Below are 26,408 nucleotides of genomic sequence, written 5' to 3'. Positions count from 1 at the left end.
GCTGCAAATCGGTGGGAGAATTGCTAACTCCCAAGCTCTTTTAGTCAGGTATGATAGGGCACGTTGGAACGAGATGCAGGAGTTCCTTCAATAGCTCCCAAAGGAACACCAGAAAAAGAGCACAACAAGTAGTGGAAAAAGGACAAGCCATTGCAAATAGTCAGATCTGATCAGCACTGTACGCGGCGATACAGCAGCTAGGGGAATAAACACAAGTGTTGCCATTAGAAGACATGGTTAGTTGTGGTCCTTAATATGCCTTTTAATAAACTGCAACTTTTTGGACTGGAGGTGGGTACAACCATTGACAAATTTAAAAAAAGGACTCTGAAACAGGTTATTGGAGCCCTTTACACAACACCTTTTTGGGCTCATTTCGTAAACCTCAATTTAGAGGGGGGTTTAAGCCATAAACGTCAGAGGCCCCTATGTCCCAACAAAAACAGGGACACCAATATTATCCCAGGGGATCTTTCAGGGGCTCTTAGAGGACACACTTTCAGATCTAGTGGCAAATACGCTGCCACAAGAGGTGCCTCCACCTCATTAAAGCAGTGACTTTCCCTGCATCACCACACAGCCTACATCTCCTGTGGGAGAAAGACTGCGATATTTTCATCTTCACTGGCAACAAATTACAACAGATCAATGGGTACTGTCAATTATCCGCAATGGTTATTGCCTAGAACTTGTCTCCACTCCACCAAACGTTCCTCCTGTTCACACAGGCTTCCTCTCGAACACCTTGCTCTGTTAAAACAGGAGGTAAAATCTCTTCTACTCAAAGGTGCAATAGAGATGGTTCCCATCAGTCAACAAGGGACAGAGGTATATTCTCTATACTTCCTCATACTAAAAAAGGATGACCCTCTCAGACCAATTCTCGATCTCAGACCTCTAAGTCAACATATCCTGTAAGAGCATTGCCACATGGTCACTCTACAGGATCATTCCCTTGTTACAAAAACAAGACTGCAATGCAGCATTATACCTAAAAGATGCTTACTTCCACATTTCTATACATGCAGCACACCGCAAGTACTTAAGGTTTGTCATAGCAGGCAAACACTATCAATTCAAAGTGCTACCCCTTGGATTAACAACAGCACCAGGGTATTCACAAAATGCCTATCAGTAGTTGCGGCATACCTCAGAAGACAGTCGTCCAGATATGGGAAGCCATGTAAGTACTGTCTAATAAAACCCAGCACCATTCAAAACTGTCAATGGCACACACGGGTACACAATAGATACCCTACACAAACTAGGATTCACAATCAATTGCCAGACATCTCACCTTCAGCCAGCACAAATTCAACCATAGCTAGGAGCAATTCTGAACACTCAGTCAGCATTAGCCTACCCGAATCCACAAAGAATCCAAGCATTTCACTATCCTATCCCAATTACAAGTCAATCAAACCTACACAGTAAAGTTTGTCATGAGGCTATTGGGAATTATGACATCATGCATTGCAATAGTGCCCAATGCACGTCTAAACATGAGACCACTGCAACAGTGTCTCTCGCAATAGTGGTCTCAGGCACAGGATCAGCTACAGGATCTATTGTTGGACCGCCAAACATAAAACTCTCTGTAATGGTGGATTCAAACCAACATAGCAAAAGGGTGGCCATTTCAAGACCCTGTGCCACAGACCATAATCACTACAGATGCCTCAATGACAGGTTGGGGAGCCCATCTCACCAATCTTACAATACAGGAGAAATGGGACTCAATCCAGCAAACTTACCACATAAACTACTTGGAATTGCTAGCAATAAAGGGATTTGTTAAGCGCACTACTCACCCGTGAGGGTCTCAAGGCACTGAGGAGGGGAGAGGGGGAGGTGATGCTACTGCTCGAGCAGCCAGGTCTTGAGAAGTTTCCTGAAGGTAAGGAGGTCTTTGGTCTGGCGCAGGTGGGTGAGAAGAGTGTTCCACGTTTTGGCGGCGAGGTGTGAAAATGATCTACCGTCAGTTGTAGTTCTGCAGACGCATGGGACGGTTGCGAGGGCAAGGTCAGCGGTGCGGAGATGCCGGGTCGGGGTGTAGGACAGTCGTTTGTTGAGGTATTCTGGTCCGGTGTTGTGCAGTGTTATGTGAGCGTGGGTGAGGAGTTTGAAGGTGATTCTCTTGTTGACTGGGAGCCAGTGCAGGTTTTTCAGGTGGTCTGTGATGTGACAGTGGCAGGGGATTTCCAGGATGAGGCGTGTGGAGGTGTTCTGGATGTGTTGCAGCCTCTTCTGGAGTTTGGCCGTGGTTCCTGCGTAGAGGGCATTGCCGTAGTCCAGTTTGCTGCTTACGAGGGCTTGGGTGACTGTTTTTCTGGTTTCGGTGGGCATCCATTTGTAGATCTTTCGGAGCATGCGGAGGGTGTTGAAGCAGCAGCAGGAGGAGATGGTGTTGACATGTTGGGTCATGGATAGTGAGGAGTCCAAGATGAATCCTAGGTTGCGTGCATGGTCGGTGGGAGTCTGAGCGGTTCAGAGTGTGGCAGGACACCATGAGGCATCCCATGCGGAGAGGGTGGACTGAAGATAAGGACTTCAGTCTTGTCCGAATTGAGTTTGAGGCAGAGGATCGGCGTGGTGTCGTCGGCATACGAGATGATGTTGAGGTTGTGGGGTCGGGCGATGTTAGCGAGCAGGGCCATGTCGGGCTGAGGGACGAACCCTGGGGTACGCAGCAGAAGATTTTGGTGGCTTCTGAGCACAACAGACTTTAGGTTCTGCCGGTGAGAAAGGAGGTGACCCAGTGTAGGAATAGTGTTCACAGAGTCCAAGGGTTCCCCTTAGATGTAAGATAGTGGCAAAAGTAGATCATTCTAATGCTCTATTTTGTGGTAGTGTGGTCGAGCAGTAGGGTTATCAGAGGGTAGAGTTAAGCATTTGTTGGACACACATAGGCAATAAATGAGGAAAACACACTCAGACTTATTCCAGGCCAATAGGTTTTTATATTGAAAAATATATTTTCTTAGTTTATTTTAATAACCACAGGTTCAAGATTTACATTAAACACTTTAAATGTAAGGTACTTCACTTAGATACTTTAGGAACTTTGAATAAACGCAATATCATATACAGTGTTTGTAAAAATGGCAATAAGCTATTTTCAAAGTGGACACAGTGCAAAAATCAACAGTTCCTGGGGGAGGTAAGTAAAGGTTAGATTAGGAGGTAAGTAAAACACTTACAAGTCTCAGTTCTGGGGCATAGACAGCCCACCGTTGGGGGTTCAAGGCAACCCCAAAGTTACCACACCAGCAGCTTAGGGCTGGTCAGGTGCAGAGGTCAAAGAGGTGCCCAAAACTCATAGGCGCCTCTGGAGAACAGGGGTGCTCCCTCAGCGGCAGAGTGCAGTGTGCAAAGCAGGCGTTGGGTTTCAGGTAGGAAACAATGGTGAGACCCGGGGGTCACTCTAGCAGTGCAGGCAGGTACAGGGGGAAGCTTCTCTGGTCAGCCACCACCTGGGCTAGGCAGAGGGACGCCTGGGGGTCACTCCTGCGTCAAAGTTCAGTTCCTTCAGGTCCTGGGGGCTACGGGTGCAGTGTTGGTTCCAGGCGTTGGGTCCCGTGTTACATGCAGTCGCGCTCACGGGGGACCTCTTGACTCTCTGCAGGCGTCGCTGTGAGGGCTCAGGGGGTCGTCTCTAGTTACTCACGGGCGGCTCGCAGTCGCCGGGAAGTCCTCCCTGAGGTGTTTGTTCTCTGGATCTGGAGAGGGGGCGTCTGGTGCAGAGGGTGAAGTCTTACGCTTCCGGTAGGAAACTTGCAGTCTTTGAAAGTTGCTTCTTTGTTGCAAAGAAGTAGCTGGTTTTGAACAGGGCCGCTGTTCACAGTTTCTTAGTCCTTTAGTCAAGGGCAGTCCTCTGAGGCTTCAGAGGTCGCTGGTCCCTATGGGATGCGTGGCTGGAGCAGGTTTTCAAAGTTGGAGACAGGCTAATAGGGCTGGGGCCAAAGCAGTTGTCGTCTTCCTCCTTCTCTGCAGGCTTGCAGGTCAGCAGTCCTTCTTGTTTCTTCAGGTTGCAGGAATATGATTTCCTGGGATCTGGGGAGCCCCTAAATACTGATTTTAGGGGTGTGTTTAGGTCTGGGAGGGCAGTAGCCAATGGCTACTGTCCTTGAGGGTGGCTGCACCCTCTTTGTGCCTCCTCCCTGTGGGGAGGGGGGGGGGGCACATCCCTAATCCTATTGGGGGAATCCTCCAAACTCAAGATGGAGGATTTCTCAAGGCAGGGGTCACCTCACCTTAGGGGCTGTCCTGACTGGTGAGTGGTGACTCCTTGTTTTTCCTCATCTCCTCCAGCCTTGCAGCCAAAAGTGGGGGCAGTGGCCGGAGGGGCGGGCATCTCCACTAGCTGGGATGCCCTGGGGCGCTGTAACAAAAGGGGTGAGCCTTTGAGGCTCACCACCAGGTGTTACAGTTCATGCAGGGGGAGGTGAAAAGCACATCCACCCAGTACAGGCGTTGTTCTTGGCCACAGAGTGATAAAGGCACTCTCCCCATGTGGCCAGCAACATGTCTGGTGTGTGGCAGGCTGGCAGAAACTGGTCAGCCTACACTAGACGTCAGGTAGGTATTCAGGGGGCATCTCTAAGATGCCCTCTGGGTGTATGTTACAATAAATTGCACACTGGCATCAGTGTGCATTTATTGTGCTGAGAAGTTTGATACCAAACTTCCCAGTTTTCAGTGTAGCCATTATGGAACTGTGGAGTTTGTTTGACAAATTCCCAGACTATATACTCTTATGGCTACCCTGCAGTTACAATGTCTAAGGTTTTGCTTAGACACTGTAGGGGCATGGTGCTCATGCACATATGTCCTCACCTGTGGTATAGTGCACCCTGCCTTAGGGCTGTAAGGCCTGCTAGAGGGGTGACTTACCTATGCCACAGGCAGTGTGAGGTTGGCATGGCACTCTGAAGGGAGTGCCATGTCGACTTAGTCATCTTCTCCCCACCAGCACACACAAGCTGTGAGGCAGTGTGCATGTGCTGAGTGAGGGGTCTCCAGGGTGGCATAAGACATGCTGCAGCCCTTAGAGACCTTCCCTGGCATCAGGGTCCTTGGTACCATGGGTACCATTTACAAGGGACTTACCTGAGTGCCAGGGTTGTGCCAATTGTGGAGACAAAGGTACAGTTTAGCGAAAACACTGGTGCTGGGGCCTGGTTAGCAGGGTCCCAGCACACTTTCAGATCATAACTTAGCATCAGCAAAGGCAAAAAGTCAGGGGGTAACCATGCCAAGGAGGCATTTCCTTACACCCAGTCCAGGGCTCTGTCGCGGATTCCAGCATTGCTGAGGTGTGAGCGTAGGGTGTGTGGCAGATGGTGTTGAACGTGGCCGAGAGGTCCAGGAGGATGAGGGCCACAGTTTTGCTTCTGTCCAGTATGGTTCTGATGTCGGTGATTGCGATGTGGGCGGTTTCGGTGCTGTGGTTGCTGTGGAATCTGGATTGGGAAGGGTCCAGGGTGCGGTTGTCCTCTAGGAAGCGGGATAGTTGTCTGACGGCCTTCTTGATTACTTTTGCCGGGAAGGGGAGCAAGGAGATAGGCCGGAAGTTCTTGAGGACCCAAGGACTTGGGTGTTTTGAGGAGGGCGTAGATCTCTGCGTGTTTCCAGCTCTACGGGAAGGTGGCGGATTCGGAGCTGTTGATGATCTTCCGAAGTTGGGGTGCGGTGACATAGCTTGCTTTGTTGAGGATGTGGTGAGGGCAGGGGTCAGATGGAGAGCCGGAGTGGATGGTGTTCATGATTTAGATGGTGTCTTTGACGGGGGTCCAGGAGAACAGGAGGTTGGTCGGAAGTGAATCTGTGGTGTTGGTGGTTGCCAGGTTGGTCTGGGTGCTGACGCTGTTGTGGATGTCTGCAGTCTTGCAGTGGAAGTAGGAGGCTAGGAAGTCGCAGATGTCTTGGGATGGCGTTGACGTTGGAGCTGGGGTTGGAGAGTTCCTTCACGACGTTGTTGTGGATTCGGTCTTTGAAGGCGGTCCTTTTGGTGGCTCGGATGAGTTGGTGGTGTTTGCAGATGGCGTTTTTGAAGGGGGTGTGGTTGTCCAGAGTATGATCTTGGCGCCACTTTCTTTTGAGTCTTCGGCAGCTTTGCTTAGATTCGTGGAGGTCGGTGGTAAACCAGAAGACCTTTCTGTTGGTGCGTCTATTGGAGGGATCCTTGATTGGGGCGAGAGTATTGGCACAGGTGTTGACCCATTGCCTGAAGTTGCGGGCAGCTGCATCAGTGTCGGTGGTGTCGATGGGTGGGTTCTGGGAAAGGGTCACGATAAGTTGGCCTTCGGTAACCTTGTTCCAACTGCGGTGGGGGATCCGTTGTGGGTGATGGTGTGTTGTAGGTTTCTTGAAGGAGAACTGGATGCAGCGGTGTTCTGTCCAGTGGAGTTCGGTGGTGTGGCTGAAAGAGACGTGATTGCTGGCGGAGAAAAAAGGCTAGAGTGTGTGTCCTGCGGAGTGGGTTGGTGTCGTGACGAGCTATTTGAGGCCAAGGTTGGAGAGGTTGTCGAGCAGGGTAGCGTTGTTGTCGTTGGTGTTCTCAAGGTGGAAGTTTGTTTCAAAGGAGTATGTAGTCATTGGATGCGAGAGTCGCTGAACTGCTGTTGTGGGCCGGGGGGCCTGTAGACGAGGGTCCCTCAAAGGGTGGTGTTTGGGTCAGTGTGGATTTGGAAGTGCAGGAGTTCGGCAGTGCTCAGGGTGTCTTCGGTTTTGGTCGTGATCCTGAGGGTGTTATTGTGGATGATGGTGATGCCTCCTCCTGATTTGTTGGAGTGGTCCCTGCGGGTGATCTTGTAGCCATCCGGTATGGCTTTGGCGATGTCAGGCGCTGAGGAGGGGTTCATCCATGTCTCGGTGAGGAAGGCGACGTCTGGGGAGGCTTAGTCAAGTAGATTCCATAGCTCTACTGTGTGCCTGTGGACGGAGCGGGTGTTGAGGAGGATACATCTGAGATGGGTGTGTCCTGCCTTGGTGGGTGTGTCGTTGGAGTGGAGGCTGGTGAAGGTGCAGTTCCAGCAGGAAAAGGGTCAGCTGGTGGTCTGCGGGAAGGCTTGAAGGCAGGTGGAAGAGCAGCTGGTGTTGAGGGTGCAGAGGGTGGCGTCGTAGTGGAGACATGCGTGGTGGCGGTGGGGGGGGGTACAGGAGCCAGGGGTTCTGGTGCTTTGTGCAGTGACGGCTTGCCTTTGGTGTGCCAGCGGCGCATCTGCTGTGTGGCCATGCAGCAGCCGCCATTAAGTAGGGAGGTGGGGGGAGGCGAGGACAGCTGGGAGGCGGAAGGGGGACAAAAAAACGGCAGGAAAAAGGGGGCGAAGCCGAGAAAGGAGCTGGGGGTCAAAAAAAGTGTGCGGGGAAGAGAGGGGACGAAAGTGAGAGAGCGGAGTGAGAGAGCAACAAGGAAGAAGAGCCCTAAGGGACAGTAGTGGAGCAGAGCAAAGTAAAAGGAGGAGAGAGGCCGAAGGTAGCCTATTAGGAAAGCAGAGCTGTTCCACTAGACACCTGGGGATGAGGCGCCTGCAGACTCCTGCGGGTGGAGGAGGGCCTTGAACTCCTGACAGGGGTCAGGAGTTCAGAGGAGCCAGGGAAAGGGCTCAACTTAGACTGTGGAGCCACAGGAGGCAGAGCAATTCACTGACCGGAACCTGGCAGTGTTCTTAGCAATTTAAGCGTTCCAACCACAGATCATACACAAAACAGTCTTAATAAGGACAGACAACATGACAACAGTGTATCTGCAAAAACAGTGGGGGGGACACACTCATCCCAGTTGTCCCTTCTAGCACAAACAGTTTGGAAGTGGGCAATTCAGTCATGTTCACTTGTTAGCGGAATACATCCGAGGGATACACAACCAGCTAGCGGACCTCTTAAAGCAGGACGCAGCAACAAATACACAAATGGGAGAGTCAACCACAAGTAATTATTACTTTCAGATGTGGGGAACACCAAACATAGACCTTTTCGCAAGAAGCGAAAACACAAAATGCCAAAACTTTGCGTTCCTCTCCCTCAATCCAAGGACAATGCTCTATGGATCAATTGGTCCAGGATATTTACTTATGCTCCCCCCGTTACTTCTGTTTCTTGTCAACAAGATCCGTCACACTTACCTCACTATGATACTTATGAGCATGTCAACCCTGGTACATAACACTGTTGGATCTCTGTCTGTAGTACCACATCACAAGCTCCAAAACAGACCAGACCTATTGACTCTAAACAAGGGTCAGAAAAGGCATCCCAATCCCAGTATGCTCAACCTGACAATTTGGCTCCTGCGGTCATAGAATTTGGTTAACTACAGCTTCCATCAGAATTAATGGACATTCTAAAACAAGCACGTAAACCTACAACCAAGCAGTGCTACGCAAATAAATGGAAACGTTCTGGATATTTCTGCCAACATAAATTTTTTTATCCACTTAAAGCATCAGTACAGGATATTATGTTATTTGCTTCATTTACAGAAAGCAAATCATGCATATTTATCTGTTACATTTCATTTAACAGCAATATCAGCCTACCTCCAAAACAAACAGCATACCTCTCTGTTTAGAATTCCTGTCATAAAAGCTTTTATGGAAGGTCTTAAGAGTTACTTCACCTACAGCTCCACCAGCTCCTGCATGGAATCTTAACATTGTGCTCACAAGGCTTATGGGATCACCATTTGAACCCATGCATTCATACACTCTTCAATTTCTCTCATGGAAGGTTGCTTTCCTGGTACCAATTACTAGCGTAAGAAGCATTCACCTTTGAAGAACCTTTCTTCCAAGTACACAAACACAAAATAGTACGGAGGACAAATCCAGAATTCTTATCCAAAGTGGTTTCCCCATTTCACATTAATCAGTCAGTGGAATTTCAAGTCTTCTTTCCGCAGCCAGATTCTGTTTTGTGGCTTTCCAACAACCTCATAAGGATATTCCTACTTCCAAACAAGGACTGGCCAGATGGATAGTAAAGTGCATTCAAACTTGCTATCTTAAAGTTCAAAGGCAACCATTAGTAACTTCTAAAGCACATTCTAATGAAAGAAAGGAGCTTCAATAGCATTCTTAGGATCTGTACCAGTGACACACATATGCAAAACAGCCACATGGTCCACACCACACACATTTACTACTGTGTGAATGTGTTATCTCGACATCAAGCAAATGTTGGTCAAGCAGTGCTTAAAACTCTATTTCAAACGACTTCAACTCCTACAGGATAGCCACCGCTTATTTAGACGGGGAATGCTTTTCAGTCTATGCACAGCATGTGTATCTGCAGCTACACATGCCATAGAAAAAAGTCACTTACCCAGTGTACATCTGTTCGTGGCATGTAATGCTGCAGATTCCCATGCGCCCTCACTCCTCCCTGGGAGCCTGTAGCCGTTGTATTACTTTATTATGGAGATATGTATGTACATTGCATGGACATTTTCTTTCCTTACTATATATATATTTGTACATATGCAATTCGTTACTCCTTACTTCACCATCCTGCGGTAAAACAATCTAACAAAGGACTCGATGCTCATGCGCACTATCACCGAGAGGAGGAGTCACTCGATCTTGTGATTCGAAAAAAGCTTCTTCGAAGAAAAACAACTTGTAACACTCCGAGCCCAACACTAGATGGCGATATGCACAGCATGTTAATCTGCAGTACTACAAGCCACAAACAGATGTAAGTGACATTTCCCATAGAAGACAGGAATCCTTGGTTTATTTAAGCCTGTAACCAGCAAAGAAATTCTTCAGTCTATATAGATACAATTATGCCATAATCATTAATACAGTACACAATCTTACGATTACTTACTCCTATCCTATAATCACCCCTTCCTCACATAGTTCATGTCAGGTGGGAAAACTTAGGCTATGACTGAGTCAATCCAGGTCAGTGGTCTAGCCTTCCTGGAGTTTAGAGTGCATTGAGAGGTCCAAGGGGGGGTGGGGGTGGGTGTACCAGCCTAAAGGAGCATGTTGGTTTGGGGGGAAGAGAAGGAGGAAAACAAAATAAGCAAAAATGAGAGGAGGGGACTAGACCATGAGTTCTTCTTTCTATAGTTGTAGGTCTTGCAAAAACATTTCCCAGCCAGCTGTAATAGGTATTCTGCACAGTCCCAGTGCATCCTTCTGTTTAAGTGCGACAGTTCCGGCCTTACCACATTTCAATAGTGCAGTGTACCAGTAGTGTAGTCCTGGGAGGACAAGAGCTTTCTAGTTCATTGCAGTAGTTCTGAGGCCAATTAACAGGGCAAGATTGATAAAATGATTGGGCAATTTTGCTCTTTTTGGACGTTTAAAGAGGCCAAGGTCATCCCCCCTTTGGTGCAGATGTCTGACCAGTCTGTCAGTTCTGTTCTGCTACTTGTAATGTCTGTCCAGAACCTCTCTCCCTCCGAACAGGAACAGAAAATACAGGGACAAGTCGCAGAAGGGGATCGGCATCTAGGATATTCTGGGGAGGAACCAAATATTTGATGCAGGGACGCAGGTGTAAGATAGGACCTGTGCAGTATATTATGCTGAATGTACTGAAATTTCGCATTGTAACTGTTGTGGGCAACCTTTAACAGAGTGCTGGCGTGTCGAGATGTTATGACGATAGGGATGAATATTTCACGTAACACATGCTGTGCCCCGAGGGGTGCTGAGGGTTGGGTTTGTCCAACTTCTTTTAGTAAGCGATTTCCCTCTTCCCCCCCCCTCTCAACCATTGGGCAGGCCAGCGTGTGATGGAATAGAACTCCAGGTCGGATCCAAATAAGGGCTACCCTTTCAAATCCGGAGCATGCAGTACAGTAACATTGACCCCTCCAATGCAACTGCAATTTGCGTCTTCCGAAGCTCAAAAATGCCCAGATATTGAACAAACAATCCCAGGTGCAGGGTACTCTTATTCGCCCTGTAATACAAACCATTTCCGCCCAGAAGTAGGGCAGCGGGTGGCCAGCATTATGGGGCAAACTGATGCTGTACTAGTGCTGTACTGATGGCTTGTACAGTGCATGCTTCAAGGCCCTTAATGTCATCATAGCTGGTGTGCTAAAAATGATCCAGGCTTATGGACAGTGACGGGCTGATGGGCTATTAAGGCTGCAGCTGTTCAAAATACGTGTGGGTAAAGGAAACATAACATTTACTGGCCAACCAGATTAGAATGTCAAGTCAGCAGTTCGTGGGTTACATCCAGTAAGATCTCTGATGGGGCCGTACTAGCAAACGTGTCCGATTTGAGGTTTGAGGGCTGGTTGTCTGTGGTCAGGGGGAGGGAAAGGCAGAGAGTATATGTCTATCCATAAGGTGGATGTGCCAACAACTAATGCATATGTTCCTTTCTTGCTTGGGATGGAGTTTGATCTCCTAGTAGTTTGGCAGATTTGCGCCCCAGTTATTACTTCTCTCTTGAAATTTCTTCTTGTCATGGTGGGGGTGTAGGGAGGGTGATGGCGAGATTGAGGCTTTGTACCTACACTGCTCCATCCAGTCCCTGGCATCAGCAGGCTCGGTGAAGAAGTAGCTAGTTTCATTGACTACAAGCTTAAGTTTTTCTGGGAAGAGCTAAGAGCATTTTAAGCCTGCATGTCGGTGTTTCTGAACCCCCAGGAAGGATGCTCTGCGGTGCTTCACCGCGGGGGTATAGTCTGGGAATGGAAAAACACAAGCGTTTTCGTGCATGAGTGGTTCAGTCGTGCGTGATGCTCGTAATATGGCCTCCTTGTCCCGGTCATTTAGGACCTGGACTAGGTCTTTGGGGTGCTCCTACTTGGTTTTTTTTTTGTTGGCACTCGATGCGCTCGTTCTACTAGGAAATGAGTCTGCCACCTGCACCAGCCATGTTTCAAAAGATTGGACAGGATCAGTTCCCTCCATGCTTTCTGGGAACTCCAAGATCCCCAGATTGTTTCCTCTGGAGCAACCTTCTTAATCTTCTGCCTTGTGCTCCAGTTCATATTTGTTCCACACTTATATGGAAAAATGCCACTGCACACATATATTGAATTGACCCTCAAAATTGATAGATAGTTCTGCTAAAAGGGCAAACTCTGACAAGAATGCAAGTGATTCCACTGCAGTACTTGAACCAGTTTATTAAATGTTGAGTGTATGTACAAGTAATGTTTTATTATTTATCATATGTAATGAGAACTTTATTCGATTTTAGGAGGCATAAGGAGTCCACATTCTGCACAGATGAATCGTCCACCTTTCAACCGTGCAATCTCTCTGGATAGCCCTATGAATGTAGGTACCAGTCCCCCTATGCGGAGCGTGAATTCGTTCTCTTCATTGCCAAAGCAGAATATGATGGGCAGCCCAAGAATGATGGAAAGCCAAGATAATTTTGGAGCCACAATGGGTAAGTAAATTTGTTTTCTAATCAGTACGCTAAAAAGAGCTCATGGATAGGATTCTTAGATTCTATAAAGTGTTCGAGATATCCGAGCCTTGTCTGCAGTCTTTGTACCACCAGCTTCTGCTCATTCTTGTGGCCAGATATGGTGTACTTTTCCATGTTTCAATGTTTACTTTGTTCATCAAAATTTTGAAACTACTCTATCCCTTATTTCACACACTTTTTTTTTTTGTTAACATTAAATTCAGAGATAGATGCACTAGGTATTTCAACAAATAGGCAAGATTTGTTTCCGTTGAGAAATAATCCTTCATTGTTTACAAGTACCTCATGGTACACACTCAGTGTACAAATTCTTAATTTATTAGTTGCATCCTTGTACCTTGGTAAGAACACTTCTCTGCTGTGAAGTCCCTGTCCTCAAAAGTTTACTTTTGCACGGTCCCTTGGAGAATCACACCTTCTGGCCTCCACACTTGATAAAGCATTGGTGAGAGAAAAATGCACTTTGGTTATTTCATGAGTTAAAGCATAGCGCATCTGAAAGCTGGGGTATTCATTGCTGCACCTGTAGTGAAGAGCTGCTCCTACTGCAGAGGACGATGTTGCTTATACCCTCTGCATTGCTCACAGATTAATATGGAATAGCATAGAGCGTAATTATTAAACAACTTGTGTGAGAGCAAGACTGTGACTGGAATTCATCATTTATAAGAAGGCCAAGAGAGACAGTGTAAATATCCGGTTAGGTATATAGTGCTTAATATTTAACACTGATTCTTATCACAGTTAGAACAATGTTATAAGGGCTTTAGAGGAAATTTGCTCAGTAACAATGTGATCAAGATGGGGAGACACAGTTTGAATTCCTCTCCTTTTGTTCTGAAGGCAGCAACTCAATATCTTTCCTGTATCACCTCATGTCATGTGTTCAGAGATTTGTTGTAAAGTTCTTAACTGTGGAGTCCAGCATATTTCTTCATACTTGTGTGCTATTCACATGTGGCAGAAAACATTTTGCACAGTATAAAGTAGGTAAAGTGTATTGTTAATGGAAATGCATGTCAGCCAGATACCTGGTCTTACCCTTACCCTCTTACGAACCCACAAGTTTCCTCTTTTGTGCATTCTCTGAACCCTAAATATAGAATGTGTTTTTGCCTACCTTGACCCAGGTTAGTGAATGCATGCTGAATCCAACCCACCCAGAACACAATGGCCAAACTCATCCTGAATATCCTGCAAAATAACCACATCTCCCCACACCTCAACAATCTCCCCTTGCTCCCATTCCAGGAAAGATACTCACCCATCCCTCCTAAGCTGTCAACCAGTGTCTAAACTTCTACCATCCTGCCAGAAACATTCAGTTCGCGCCCCAGGCAACAGCACACCTCCCTCGCATTAAGAATACCTTCTCCTACCTCGCAGCCAATACCTGAAACGACTCCGAGCAACGCCTCAGAACTGCCCCCCTCCCTCATGGACTTAAGAAGGAACCTCAAGATATGGCTTTTCCAGATGAAACAGGCCTGACTTCCTCCTTCCCGCTCAGCCCTGTCCTACTCAGTGCCTGGATACCCTCACAGGTGATTAGCTGCGCTCTACACATCCACATAACACAACATGTATTGTCTAGATCTACTTCAGGTGTACCTTTCAAAAGGGTGCCTAATGCAGCCCTGGACGGTGCACCCCATTATCATGAAAGTAAATGTCCTAAGGCAGCTGTGAGCTTTCGACTGGCCTGTGTGCAGGGCATTTAGTGAATTGTGTGACTTCTCACAAACTGCTGGGTTTCACAGTTCCAGGAGACAACTGCCTGCATTTTCAAGAGGGGAGAGAGAGTTCATTGCATACGAGTTCAGTGAGTAACTGCTTCTGCGTGCAGCAGGGATGTCTGGTGTGGCCGGGGGGTGGGGGGGGAGGGGGGGGGGGACTGCCTTTACCCCCATTTATGAATACCCTCAGGTACGTGCTAACAGTTCACTACCGTTTTGTGGTGCACTGTCAACGCAGAGGCAAGGTGATTCCTTCTTTTGTTTTGGGCCACGCCCCTATGCAAATGAGAGGAAGCCCTCCCAAGGATGCACTTGTGCTAAATGTGCACAAGCGCTATAAATATTACAGAATGGACCATACAAGGGTCTGTGACCCCTTTTGTAAAGCTATAGTGCCCCAGGGTCATACAAAGCGGGCTCCCAAGGTGTTGTGCCCCACGGGAGTTATGCATAATATGGCTCAAGAAGCACATTATCACTCTTGGCTTTTTACTTGCTGTTCCAGTGCATTTTTCTCAGCTGTCAGTTTTCTGGTTATTTGTGTTCCTCATACTGATCCTAGGACACGTGATCATGGTTTAGGCTACAGGACTATGCTGCGTATCCTTTTAAGTATCACAAATACATTATCACAGTTTGCAACTGAGCGTGATCCACAATAAATCAAGCACACCCCAAAAGACTTTTGATCTCCAGCCCATACTGCAGCTTACACATTCCCTCTAGCCTGTCCCTATAATGAAGCACCAATCATGTTACAGAAAAAGTGCTTAAAATGCAGAGCCATTAATTTAAAATCTAGTTACCTGCTGAAATAATGTATTCAATGGCACATAAATTCACCTATAAGCACAAAAGTTCTGAATTAAACAAAACTACTAGTAAACAGTCAGTAAATGTAATTGCCATGTACCTTCTCTTGCGCATTCCCGGAGACTGCTCTTTTCAAGCCCAACAATGTATGTCAACTTTAAAAAGTGGCCTCTTTCTTGACTGAGAGGAATGCAGATTTCTTAGGTAGTGGAAATTCATAGTTGATACATGATGCAAGTGCAGATTTGGACCGTCACATGTGAAAATCTGTTTTATGACAACTTTGTCTACTCTTGTGTCATAAGATCTTGCTCAGTTAATGTGAGTCACCCCCTTGATGTATGGCATCTTTTTTTTTTTTTTTTTTTTTTTGGCTATCCCTGAATGCTTTTGATGCAAGTCATTTCGTAGGAGGAGCTGCACTCACACCTGTTGGAATCATTGATCTTTATAGGTTCCCAGAAAGTTATACTCTGTGTATCTGTTTGTTTTACCTTTCCTTTGATTTAGTTTTCCCAAATATGCAGTTGATGGCGATTCTTTAAGTACTGTGGGGTACATACATTAGCTGGAAATACGTATTTGACCTCAAACATGAAGAAAATTAGCTTAGTGAAAAATAATCTGCATCTGCCCATGCCTAATGAGTAGGAAACTTATAAGAATGGCATAAGTTATTCTGCTTCGGATTGCCGTAGATGCAAACTTTATAGAAATGTATGGTGATTAACAATTTCCTCATCTTTGTAGCTCTCTCAGAAGTGTTTTTATGAAAATGGATCAGTCATGATATGCCTTTAAACATAATTTTCGTTTTGCTCTTTCCAGTCCAGTTCTGCATGTGCACCATCTGGTATAGTACCATTCTCCAGTATTGGATCTTTAGTAGATTCACATTCTTGATTCATTACCCGTTGTTAAAGTGGGAGTCCCATGTTACTATTGAAAGCAGTAGTGAAAAACCTAATTAGAAGTCAGTGTTAAAAGACATTCACTTTAATAGCTTTTGAACATCATTTAAAAAGTCCAGCCAGACAGGTGGCAGCATCCATTTAGAACCCTCACCACAGATGCCCCTGCCCCTCAGACTTTCTACCACACGTGATGGGAGTCTCCTTGAGCTCTGCTCCGTTTCCTTTTCAGTAGATCTTCATTCAAGAAGATTTCTCTTCAGGCCAGATACATATTGTAAAGAAATGGCTCCCTGTTGCAGTTATCCCCACTTTTTGCCTGATACTGATGCTGACTTGACTGAGAAGTGTGCTGGGACCCTGCTAACCAGGCCCCAGCACCAGTGTTCTTTCACCTAAAATGTACCATTGTTTCCACAATTGGCACAACCCTGGAACCTAGGTAAGTCCCTTGTAACTGGTACCCCTGGTACCAAGGGCCCTGATGCCAGGGAAGGTTTCTAAGGGCTGCAGCATGTCTTATGCCACCCTAGGGACCCCTCACTCAGCACAGACACACTGCTTGCCAGCTTGTGTGTGCTGGTGGGGAGAAAATGACCTAAGTCGACATGGCACTCACCTCAGGGTGCCATGCCAACCTCACACTGCTTGTGGCATAGGTAAGTCACCCCTCTAGCAGGCCTTACAGCCCTAAGGCAGGGTGCACTATACCACAGGTGAGGGCATACGTGAATGAGCACTATGCCCCTACAGTGTCTAAGCAAAACCTTAGACATTGTAAGTGCAGGGTAGCCATAAGAGTATATGGTCTGAGAGTCTGTCAAAAACGAACTCCACAGCTCCATAATGGCTACACTGAATACTGGCAAGTTTAGTACCAAACTTCTCAGAATAATAAACCCACACTGATGCCAGTGTTGGATTTATTAAAAAATGCACACAGAGAGCATCTTAGAGATGCCCCCTGTATTTTACCCAATTGTTCAGTGCAGGACTGACTGGTCTGTGCCAGCCTGCTGCTGAGAGACGAGTTTCTGACCCCATGTGGTGAGAGCCTTTGTGCTCTCGGAGGACAGAAACAAAGCCTGCTCTGGGTGGAGGTGCTTCACACCTCCCCCCTGCAGGAACTGTAACACCTAGCGGTGAGCTTCAAAGGCTCAGGCTTCGTGTTACAATGCCTCAGGGCACTCCAGCTAGTGGAGATGCCCGCCCCCTGGACACAGCCCCCACTTTTGGCAGCAAGTCCAGGAGAGATAATGAGAAAAACAAGGAGTCGTCACTGGCCAGTCAGGACATCCCCTAAGGTGTCCTGAGGTGACTCTGACTTTTAGAAATCCTCCATCTTGCAGATGGATGATTCCTCCAATTGGATTAGGGATGTGCCCCCTCCCCTCAGGGAGGAGGCACAAAGAGGGTGTAGCCACCCTCAAGGACAGTAGCCATTGGCTACTGCCCTCCCAGACCTAAACACACCCTTAAATCTAGTATTTAAGGGCTCCCCAGAACCTAGGAAACTAGATTCCTGCAACCTAAGAAGAAGACTGCTGAGCTGAAAAACCCTGCAGAGAAGACGGAGACACCAACTGCTTTGGCCCCAGCTCTACCGGCCTGTCTCCCTCCTTCAGAAGATAACTGCTCCAGCGATGCTTTCCCCAGGACCAGCGACCTCTGAATCCTCAGAGGACTGCCATTCTCTAAAAGGACCAAGAAACTCCCGAGAACAGTGGCCCTGTTCACCCAAGACTGCAACTTTGTTTCCAAAGAAGCAACTTAAAGACAACTGCATTTCCCGCCAGAAGCGTGAGACTTGCAACTCTGCACCCGACGCCCCCGGCTCGACTTGTGGAGAAACAACACTTCAGAGAGGACTCCCCGGCGACTCCGAGACTGTGAGTAACCAAAGTTGCCCCCCTGAGCGCCCACAGCGACGCCTGCAGAGGGAATCCCGAGGCTCCCCCTGACCGCGACTGCCTGACTCCCAGATCCCGACGCCTGGAAAAGACTCTGCACCTGCAGCCCGCAGGACCTGATGGATCGGAACTCCAGTGCAGGAGTGACCCCAAGGAGGCCTTCTCCCTTGCCCAGGTGGTGGCTACCCCGAGGAGCCCCCCCCCTTGCCTGCCTGCATCGCTGAAGAGACCCCTTGGTCTCCCATTGATTTACATTGGAAACCCGACGTGTGTGTGCACACTGCACCCGGCCGCCCCTGTGCTGCTGAGGGTGTACTTTCTGTGCTAACTTGTGTCCCCCCCGGTGCCCTACAAAACCCCCTCGGTCTGCCCTCCGAAGACGCGGGTACTTACCTGCTGGCAGACTGGAACCGGGGCACCCCTTTCTCCATTGAAGCATATGCGTTTTGGGCACCACTTTGAACTCTGCACCTGACCGGCCCTGAGCTGCTGGTGTGGTAACTTTGGGGTTGCTCTGAACCCCCAACGGTGGGCTACCTTGGACCCAAACTTGAACCCCGTAGGTGGTTTACTTACCTGCAAAAACTAACTCTTCTCTTCCAGGGGATCCTCATCAATAGTCATAAACATTGAATATTCCCGCCCTTGTGCGGGGACCCCGGAGCATATATAAAATACACACATATTAAACATGTGTAAAAACAGCAATGCAGGCTATAATCATAAACAGGCTAAAATGCTTTATTTCTATGATTTTTTTTTTTTTTTTTTTCATTATAAAATTACAATAGAGAATAAATATCTACCCAAGCCCCCAAAACTGGGCTTAGGGAAGTAAGCAGTAGTAATCACTAGGGAAAAAAGAAAAAAAAACTACATTGAAAAACAATGGAGCATTCTTAGCCAATAGGCTGCATGCAGGTTAACACAGGAGAACCATAAAAACTTTGGCACCGTGCCTTTAAGACCCTGAGCACCTCCAGTATCCCACCATGCCTCAGGGGTGAAGGAAGGGTGACAGTTGGTTCACAGTTAGGTCAGTTCTTTTTTCCGGCTTCTTCTGAGAGGATCCTGGAGCATTGAGCTCTCAGTTTTTCTGAGTTTTCCTCAGAAAAATCCTTTAAAAAGCGTTTTTTCCTGTTTCATTCGACAGATAACATCTTTGTCTGAGTTTGGCAGTTTTTTCCTGACAGAAAAATGCCTTAACTTTTTGTCAAATGCCCTTCTTGTGGGAAGAAGGCCCAGTCAGACCCACACTCTCTGTGTATTGTGTGCCTGCCTCAGAGTCACTGCCCTGACACTTGTAAGCACTGCAAGAAAATGTCAAAGAGGACTCTGAAGGACAGAGAAAAGATCAGGCTACATGGGCTTCATGAGAGGCAGAAAACATTGTCCTCTTCACTTCCCAGGCAACCAGCAGGCCATTCTCAGGAGAGAATGGCTAGGTCGACGTCAGCAGGTAGGAAAGTACCTGTTTGGTCGACATCGTCGCTGCCACCGTCTCACCGGCATAGATCGCCGTCGACGGCGAGACACCCGACGTCAAAGGATACGGCGTCGAGGGAACACCATCGCAGGGACATATCTCTGTCGACGGCAGCCCGCCGATCGACGTCGAGCCATCGCCGGCGTGCCCGGTCGCCGCCAAAGGCCGTACGTCCCCGACGTCAAGAGACACGGCGTCGAAATCGCCACGACGGCATGAGCGACATCCGCCGTCGGCCTCCCACTGCTCCACGTTGAGGCACACGACGGCGAGTAGGTCGAGGTCCAAAGATCGCCGTTCGATGTCGAGGCACTCAATGTCGAGGCACTCAATGTCGAGGCACTCAATGTCGAGGCACTCAATGTCGAGGCACTCAATGTCGAGGCACTCAATGTCGAGGCACTCAATGTCGAGGCACTCAATGTCGAGGCACTCGCAACCGATGGGGCGCCCTTCGACGTCGACACAGCCGTCGACGTAGGCACAGGCTTTACCTGTCCTGCAGGGAGTTGAACATCGCCCTCCTCCAACAGACAAGGCCGCACCATCTCCAGTGGTCTCCATACCGAGCAACTCCTCTCGTTCAAGAGCGGCATCATCTGGGCATGTTTCGCCCATCAACTGGCTAGAGAGCCTTAATAGACCAGCGGCCTCCCCGGATTCGCAGTATTCGCGAATGTACTCGCCTACTGCCTCTCTTCCAAGAACGCCATCACCGACAGCGAGGGCAGGACGGGCTCGTTCAGTTCCTCGTCAACCGACCGCGATGCCTGGGTGCTCTGCTACAGCGTCTTGCAGCAGGTCTCGTTCCCAACGGCGATCCAGGTCACGCTCATGAAGAAGATCACCCTCTTGGTTGTCGTCAGGATCATCTGTCGGGCGTTTCTCCCCCACCCTAACAGATTCTCCACCTGCTAGGGTCTCACCGGTGGATGACATAACCACTTTTAACGAGGTGCTGTTAAGGGGAGCGCAGAAATTAAACATAGAGGTTCCAGAGCCATCTACCTCCTCGTCAGTCATCTTTGAGACTCTGCAGCATAGATCAGCGTCAAAAAAGCTACTACCTCTAGTGCCTGGTTTGTTGCAACCAACCATGGACACTTTTCTGGCCCCAGCCACACTCAAATCTGCCCCGGCTAGGATTTTGAAAAAATATAAGGCTCCCGAACAGGACCCTTTATTCCTAAGAAAGGATCCGCTGCCGGACTCTGTAATATTGGCCGCAGCCCGAAAAACCCACTCGGTGGCATCATCCTCCACGGTCCCCCCGGATAAAGAGAGCAGGCATCTAGACTCTCTGGGAGAAAGATGTGCGGTACGGCGGCTTCGGCAATGAAAGTCTCCAGTGCTTCTGCACTCCTGGGCAGGTATGACCGTTCTCTGTGGGACTCCCTCAATAGATTCACAGAAAAACTGCCCAGAGAAGACAGACAAAATTTTCAAGAGATCCTGCAAGAGGGATGCCTGGTATCCAACCAGGTTATCAGCGCGGCGGCAGATGGGGCAGATTTAGCTGCACATGGGTACGCACATGGAATCTGTGCAAGGAGGTCTTCCTGGCTGAGACTATCTGGTTTAAAGCAGGAAGCACAACAGCGCATCCTGAATCTCCCTGTTCGGTACCCTTGCAGACGAAGAAATGGCCCGCATGAAGACCGAGGTGGACACCATGAGGGCGGTAGGCCTGGAAATGAAAAAAGATTTCAGGCGGAGGTATAGGCCTTATGACAGGCGCCCTTTCCAGCAGAGGGTTCAATCCCCTTACTGGGCCCAAAGGCCACAACAACGGCAGGGACGCCCTCTTTTTCAGCGAAGGAACACAAGAGAGCAAGGGTCAAGTAGACCTCGGCAGTCCACACCGAAAGCGCCGGCCAAGCAATGAGATCTCGCTTCCCTCGACACTGTACACCACTCCGGTGGGGGGAAGTATTACAGGCTATCTTCACGAGTGGCACTCTATCACAAGAGACAAATGGGTGCTCAATATTGTCAAAAATGGCTACTCTCTTCTTTTCAAACAGCCTCCACCACACTTGCCACCAGCCAAATGCAATCCATCTCATCTCAGCCTGCTGCGCAGAGAGGCTCTCGCCCTCTTACAAAAGAATGCAATAGAAAAGGTTCCACCTGTGCACAGAGGAAAGGGGGTTTACTCCCGTTATTTTCTGGTGGCGAAAAAGGGCCGAGAGGGCGTTTTCAGACCAATTCTGGACTTACGGCTGCTGAACAAATAAATAAGAAAACAGAAGTTCAGGATGCTAGCGCTTCATCAGATTTTCCCTCAGCTACATCAGGGAGACTGGATGTGCTCCATCGAGCTGCAGGATGCATATTTTCACATCCCAATAGCTCCCAAGCATCGGAAATTCTTGCGCTTCCAAGTAGCGTCACAGCACTATCAGTTCAGAGTTCTACCATTTGGCCTGAAATCTGCCCCACGCGTCTTCTCGAAATGTATGGCGGTGGTAGCGGCACATCTTCGAAAACAAAAGATATTCATCTACCCATACCTAGATGACTGGTTACTGAAGGCTTCTTCTCCGGAGCAGGCAAGAAGCCATCGGGACATTGTGCTCACGGTTTGCGAGTCTCTAGGTCTTCAGGTCAATTACCAAAAGTCAACCTTGATTCCAACACAGAACCTTCACTACCTGGGAGCTATAATAAACACAGAGCGCCAAAGAGTGTATCCTTCGGAGGAACGACTATCCTCAATAGACCGGAAGTGTCAGGACCTGTTGAAAGCCAACGCACCTACGGCACGTCAGATGACATCACTGCTGGGCTCCATGGCATCATGCATTTTCATTGTCCCAAATGCCAGACTGCACATGAGGCCCCTCCAAGAGGCATTGGAGAGCAACTGGAGCCAAAGGACAAGTCGCTGGGAGGACAGAGTGCGACTACCGGCAGCGGCACTTCAGTCATTGAAATGGTGGATGCACAGACCTCACCTGTCAGTAGGTGCTCCATTTCACCAGGTAGTGCCATCCGACACTCTGGTAACGGATGCGTCTCTTCAGGGATGGGGGGCTCATCTGGGTCTCCTTCAAGCTCAGGGCCTGTGGTCAGACAAGGAAAAGCAGTACCACATGAATCTGCTGGAACTCAGAGCGGTCCATCTGGCTCTCAAGTCTTTCACTCCATTGATTCAGGGGAAATCGATCCGAATACAAACGGACAATACAACCACGATGTATTATTTGAACAAACAAGGGGGAACGAGATCCCTACCCCTATATCGAGAGTCCCAAACGATATGGCATTGGCTCCTGGCCAGAGGAATGTCACTTACAGCGGTTCACCTGCCAGGTCAACAAAACGTGGAGGCAGATTTCCTGAGCAGACACCTAGAGGACGCACACGATTGGGTCCTACACGGCGAAGTCGTCGAATACATCTTCGCTCCATGGGGTCGACCTCAATTGGATCTCTTCGCAGACGAAGTAAACAAGAAATGCCCAGACTTCGCATCCAGGTTCTACCGTCCGGGATCTCGAGGGAATGCCCTGTTGATCGACTGGTCAGGGATATTTCTCTACGCCTTTCCACCGATTCCCCTCATACCGGCAGTGATAAACAAACTTTACAGAACCAGAATGATTCTCATAGCGCCACAATGGCCCAGTCAATTCTGGTACACAGATCTCCTCAACCTATCGGAACAGCCTCACAGGGGGCTGCCGTGCAGACCGGATCTTCTGAGCAGGACCGAGGGCAGGATTCTACATCCCAACCTACCCTCTCTGAGCTTAACAGCATGGCTCCTGAATTCCTGCAGTATGGGCACCTAGGGCTCTCACAGGAGTGCATGAACATCTTTAAAGAGTCCAAACGACCTTCCACGAGGCGTTCTTACGCTTTTAAATGGAAGAGATTCTACATATGGTGCTGTCAACAAGGTCAGAATCCCATACGGGCTCAGGAGGATGTCATACTGTCCTATTTACTTCATCTGGCAAAGTCCGGTCTGCAGGTATCATCTATTAAGGTACATTTGTCTGCCATTACAACCTATCGTAAGTCACCTTCTCAGGAATCCTTCTTTACGAAACCTGTAGTCAAGGATTTCTTAGAAGGTTTGAAAAAAGTTTTTCCGCCCATTCGGAGACCATCTCCTCCATGGAAGCTGAACATAGTATTGTCAAAACTTATGGGCCCTCCTTTTGAACCTATACACAAGGCCTCTTTACAACACCTTACGTGGAAGACGGCTTTTTTGGTGGCCATTACTTCAGCGAGGAGGGTCAGCGAAATTCAGGCTTTGTCTTCCAAAGAACCGTACACGTTTTTTCACGACAATAGAGTGGTTCTGCGAACTCACCCATCTTTCCTTCCGAAGGTGGTGTCAGAATTCCACATCAATCAGACTATGGGGGTTATTACAACTTTGGAGGAGGTGTTAATCCGTCCCAAATATGACGGATATACCACCAGCCGTATTACGAGTTCCATAGGATATAATGGACTCGTAATACGGCTGGTGGTATATCCGTCACTTTACCGTTACTTTTGGGACGGATTAACACCTCCTCCAAAGTTGTAATAACCCCCTATATCTTTACCGACTTTCTTTCCCAATCCGGAGACTCCGGCGGAGAAAGCATTGCACTCCTTAGACTTGAAAAGAGTGCTGAAATTTTATTTGGATAAAACAAAATCCATTAGACATTCCAACCGCTTGTTTGTGAATTATGGTCATTTGAGGACAGGAGAGGTAGCATCTAAACGAACGATATCAAGATGGATAGTTTCTTGTATTGTGAATACTTACCAGCTGGCTAATAAACAATTACTAGCTAGGCCTAAAGCGCATTCCACAAGGGGAAAAGCGGCTACTGCTGCCCTCCTTAACAATGTTCCAATATCTGAGATTTGTAAGGCTGCTACATGGAAGTCTGTACATATATTTACTAGACATTACTGTTTAGACTCAGATGCAAGAGCGGATGCCCAAGTGGGGCAGGCCTCTCTGAGAAATCTATTTGCATAATACGTATCTATTCCTGCACTTCTATTAGACAGTCCGCATAGTTTAGGGATGGGCTTGCTAATCTATTCAATGTTTATGACAATTGATGAGGATCCCCTGGAAGAGAAGGATAAGTTACTTACCTGTAAATCCTAGTTCTCTTCCAGGGGTATCCTCATCAAAGTCATAAACAACCCACCCTCCTCCCCGGATGCACGTCTCCTAGAAGTGCAGGACAGACTGTCTTTGGAATCAGTTACACAGATTGTCACCATAAAAAAGTACTGACCTAACTGTGAACCAACTGTCACCTTTCCTTCACCCCTGAGGCATGGTGGGATACTGGAGGTGCTCAGGGTCTTAAAGGCACAGTGCCAATTTTTTTCTGGTTCTCCTGTGTTAACCTGCATGCAGCCTATTGGCTAAGAATGCTCCATTGTTTTTCAATGTAGTTTTTTTCTCTTTTTTCCCCTAGTGATTACTACTGCTTACTTCCCTAAGCCCAGTTTTGGGGGCTTGGGTAGATATTTATTCTCTATTGTAATTTTATAATGAAAAAAAAAAAAAAAAAACTTCATAGAAATAAAGCATTTTAGCCTGTTTATGATTATAGCCTGCATTGCTGTTTTTACACATGTTTAATATGTGTGTATTTTATATATGCTCCGGGGTCCCCGCACACGGGCGGGAATATTCAATGTTTATGACTTTGATGAGGATACCCCTGGAAGAGAACTAGGATTTACAGGTAAGTAACTTATCCTTACTCCCCCAAGGAACTGTTGAAAATTGCACTAAGTGTCTACTTTTAAAATAGCTATATGTGATTTACTTGAAAACTGTGTATGCTATTTTGATTATTCAAAGTTCCTAAAGTACCTACCTGCAATACCTTTCATTTAAAGTATTACATGTAAAATTTGAACCTGTGGTTCTTAAAATAAACTAAGAAAAGATATTTTTCTATACAAAAACCTATTGGCCTGGAATTGTCTTTGAGTGTGTGTTCCTCATTTATTGCCTGGGTATGTACAACAAATGCTTAACACTACTCCTTTGATAAGCCTACTGCTCGACCACACTACCACAAAATAGAGCATTAGTATTATCTCTTTTTGCCACTATCTTACCTCTAAGGGGAACCCTTGGACTCTGTGCATACTATTCCTTACTTTGAAATAGTGCATACAGAGCCAACTTCCTACACATATTTATATTCTCTAGACTTGGACTACTTTAATATGTCAGAACAACCTAACAAGGACTATTCGGGCCATGCGGGATCTGTGTCAAAATGATTGTGCTCAGAAGACCCATAAGGAGTGAATTTGTCTCCTTCCGAAGCATAGTCAGGCTGCAAGATTTGCTAAAATTTCTTCCAAAAAACTCCGTAGGACAGAGAGTGATGATTACTGTTATGGCTACAGAAACTCATGTCTAAAGAACATCCTCTCTCTCAAGAGGATACTGACGACCACTCTAAAACAGAAAAGTCCCATAAGAGAGATCCCATGAGAAGCTGCTTCCAGAACCACGTCAAGACTCAAGAAGACCCACCAAGAGCCATCAGGTTACTCTATAAAAAATAAAAAATAAAATTAAAAAAAAAAAAAAAAAAAAAAACTGAGGAACATTCACTAATTTTCAAAACAGAAATCTTCCCCACAAAAGCTTTCATCTAAACCTACAGCTCCCTCCTTGAAAGATGTTCCTCTTAAAATGTGTTCAAAGTCCCTTTCGTCAACCGCAGAGTCTCAAAAAACAGTATTTGATAGAGACAATTAGCCGCAGATTCCTTACCTTTTCTGCGCTGCAATGTGGATCTGGAGAACCGGTTCCTCTGACCATTTTTTGGCCTTCTTTTTTTGACTGTTTCCCATCCGTTGGCTTTAAGTCATGTAGCTCCTGTGCTTGACAAATGTCGGTCACGGACCCTCATTTGGTCTGTATGTGGTGCTTAGGGGCCCACCATGACTCCAAGGATTGTGATTCCTGTCAACACCTGGAGCCAAAAGCTTTCAGGGAGTGGCGGATGAAGCTACTGGCGCCGTGGTTGTCACAGCCTTCCCAGGACTCCCATAGGTGTCAGTCCTTCCCCACCAAGGTCTGTCTGTGTGAATGCTCCAGGAGCCGTTCGTGTGTGGCTTAATTGATGTCTCA

At 47.6% G+C, this 26,408-nt stretch overlaps 1 protein-coding gene across 8 annotated transcripts in view; it reads left to right on the top strand.

The window, feature by feature from the left end:
• NCOA3 (nuclear receptor coactivator 3) overlaps nucleotides 1-26,408 on the top strand; it is a 558,025-nt gene that overhangs the window by 286,827 nt on the left and 244,790 nt on the right. For all 8 annotated transcript variants that reach the window (XM_069243454.1, XM_069243453.1, XM_069243457.1 and 5 more), the window contains one exon: nucleotides 12,181-12,375. In XM_069243454.1, coding sequence (XP_069099555.1) covers nucleotides 12,181-12,375 — 195 coding nt within the window. The remainder of the gene's footprint in view (nucleotides 1-12,180; nucleotides 12,376-26,408) is intronic.

The sequence above is a fragment of the Pleurodeles waltl genome, chromosome 7 (assembly GCF_031143425.1).
Source record: "Pleurodeles waltl isolate 20211129_DDA chromosome 7, aPleWal1.hap1.20221129, whole genome shotgun sequence".
Lineage (NCBI taxonomy): Eukaryota > Metazoa > Chordata > Amphibia > Caudata > Salamandridae > Pleurodeles > Pleurodeles waltl.
This window is presented reverse-complemented; position numbering and strand designations above follow the sequence as displayed.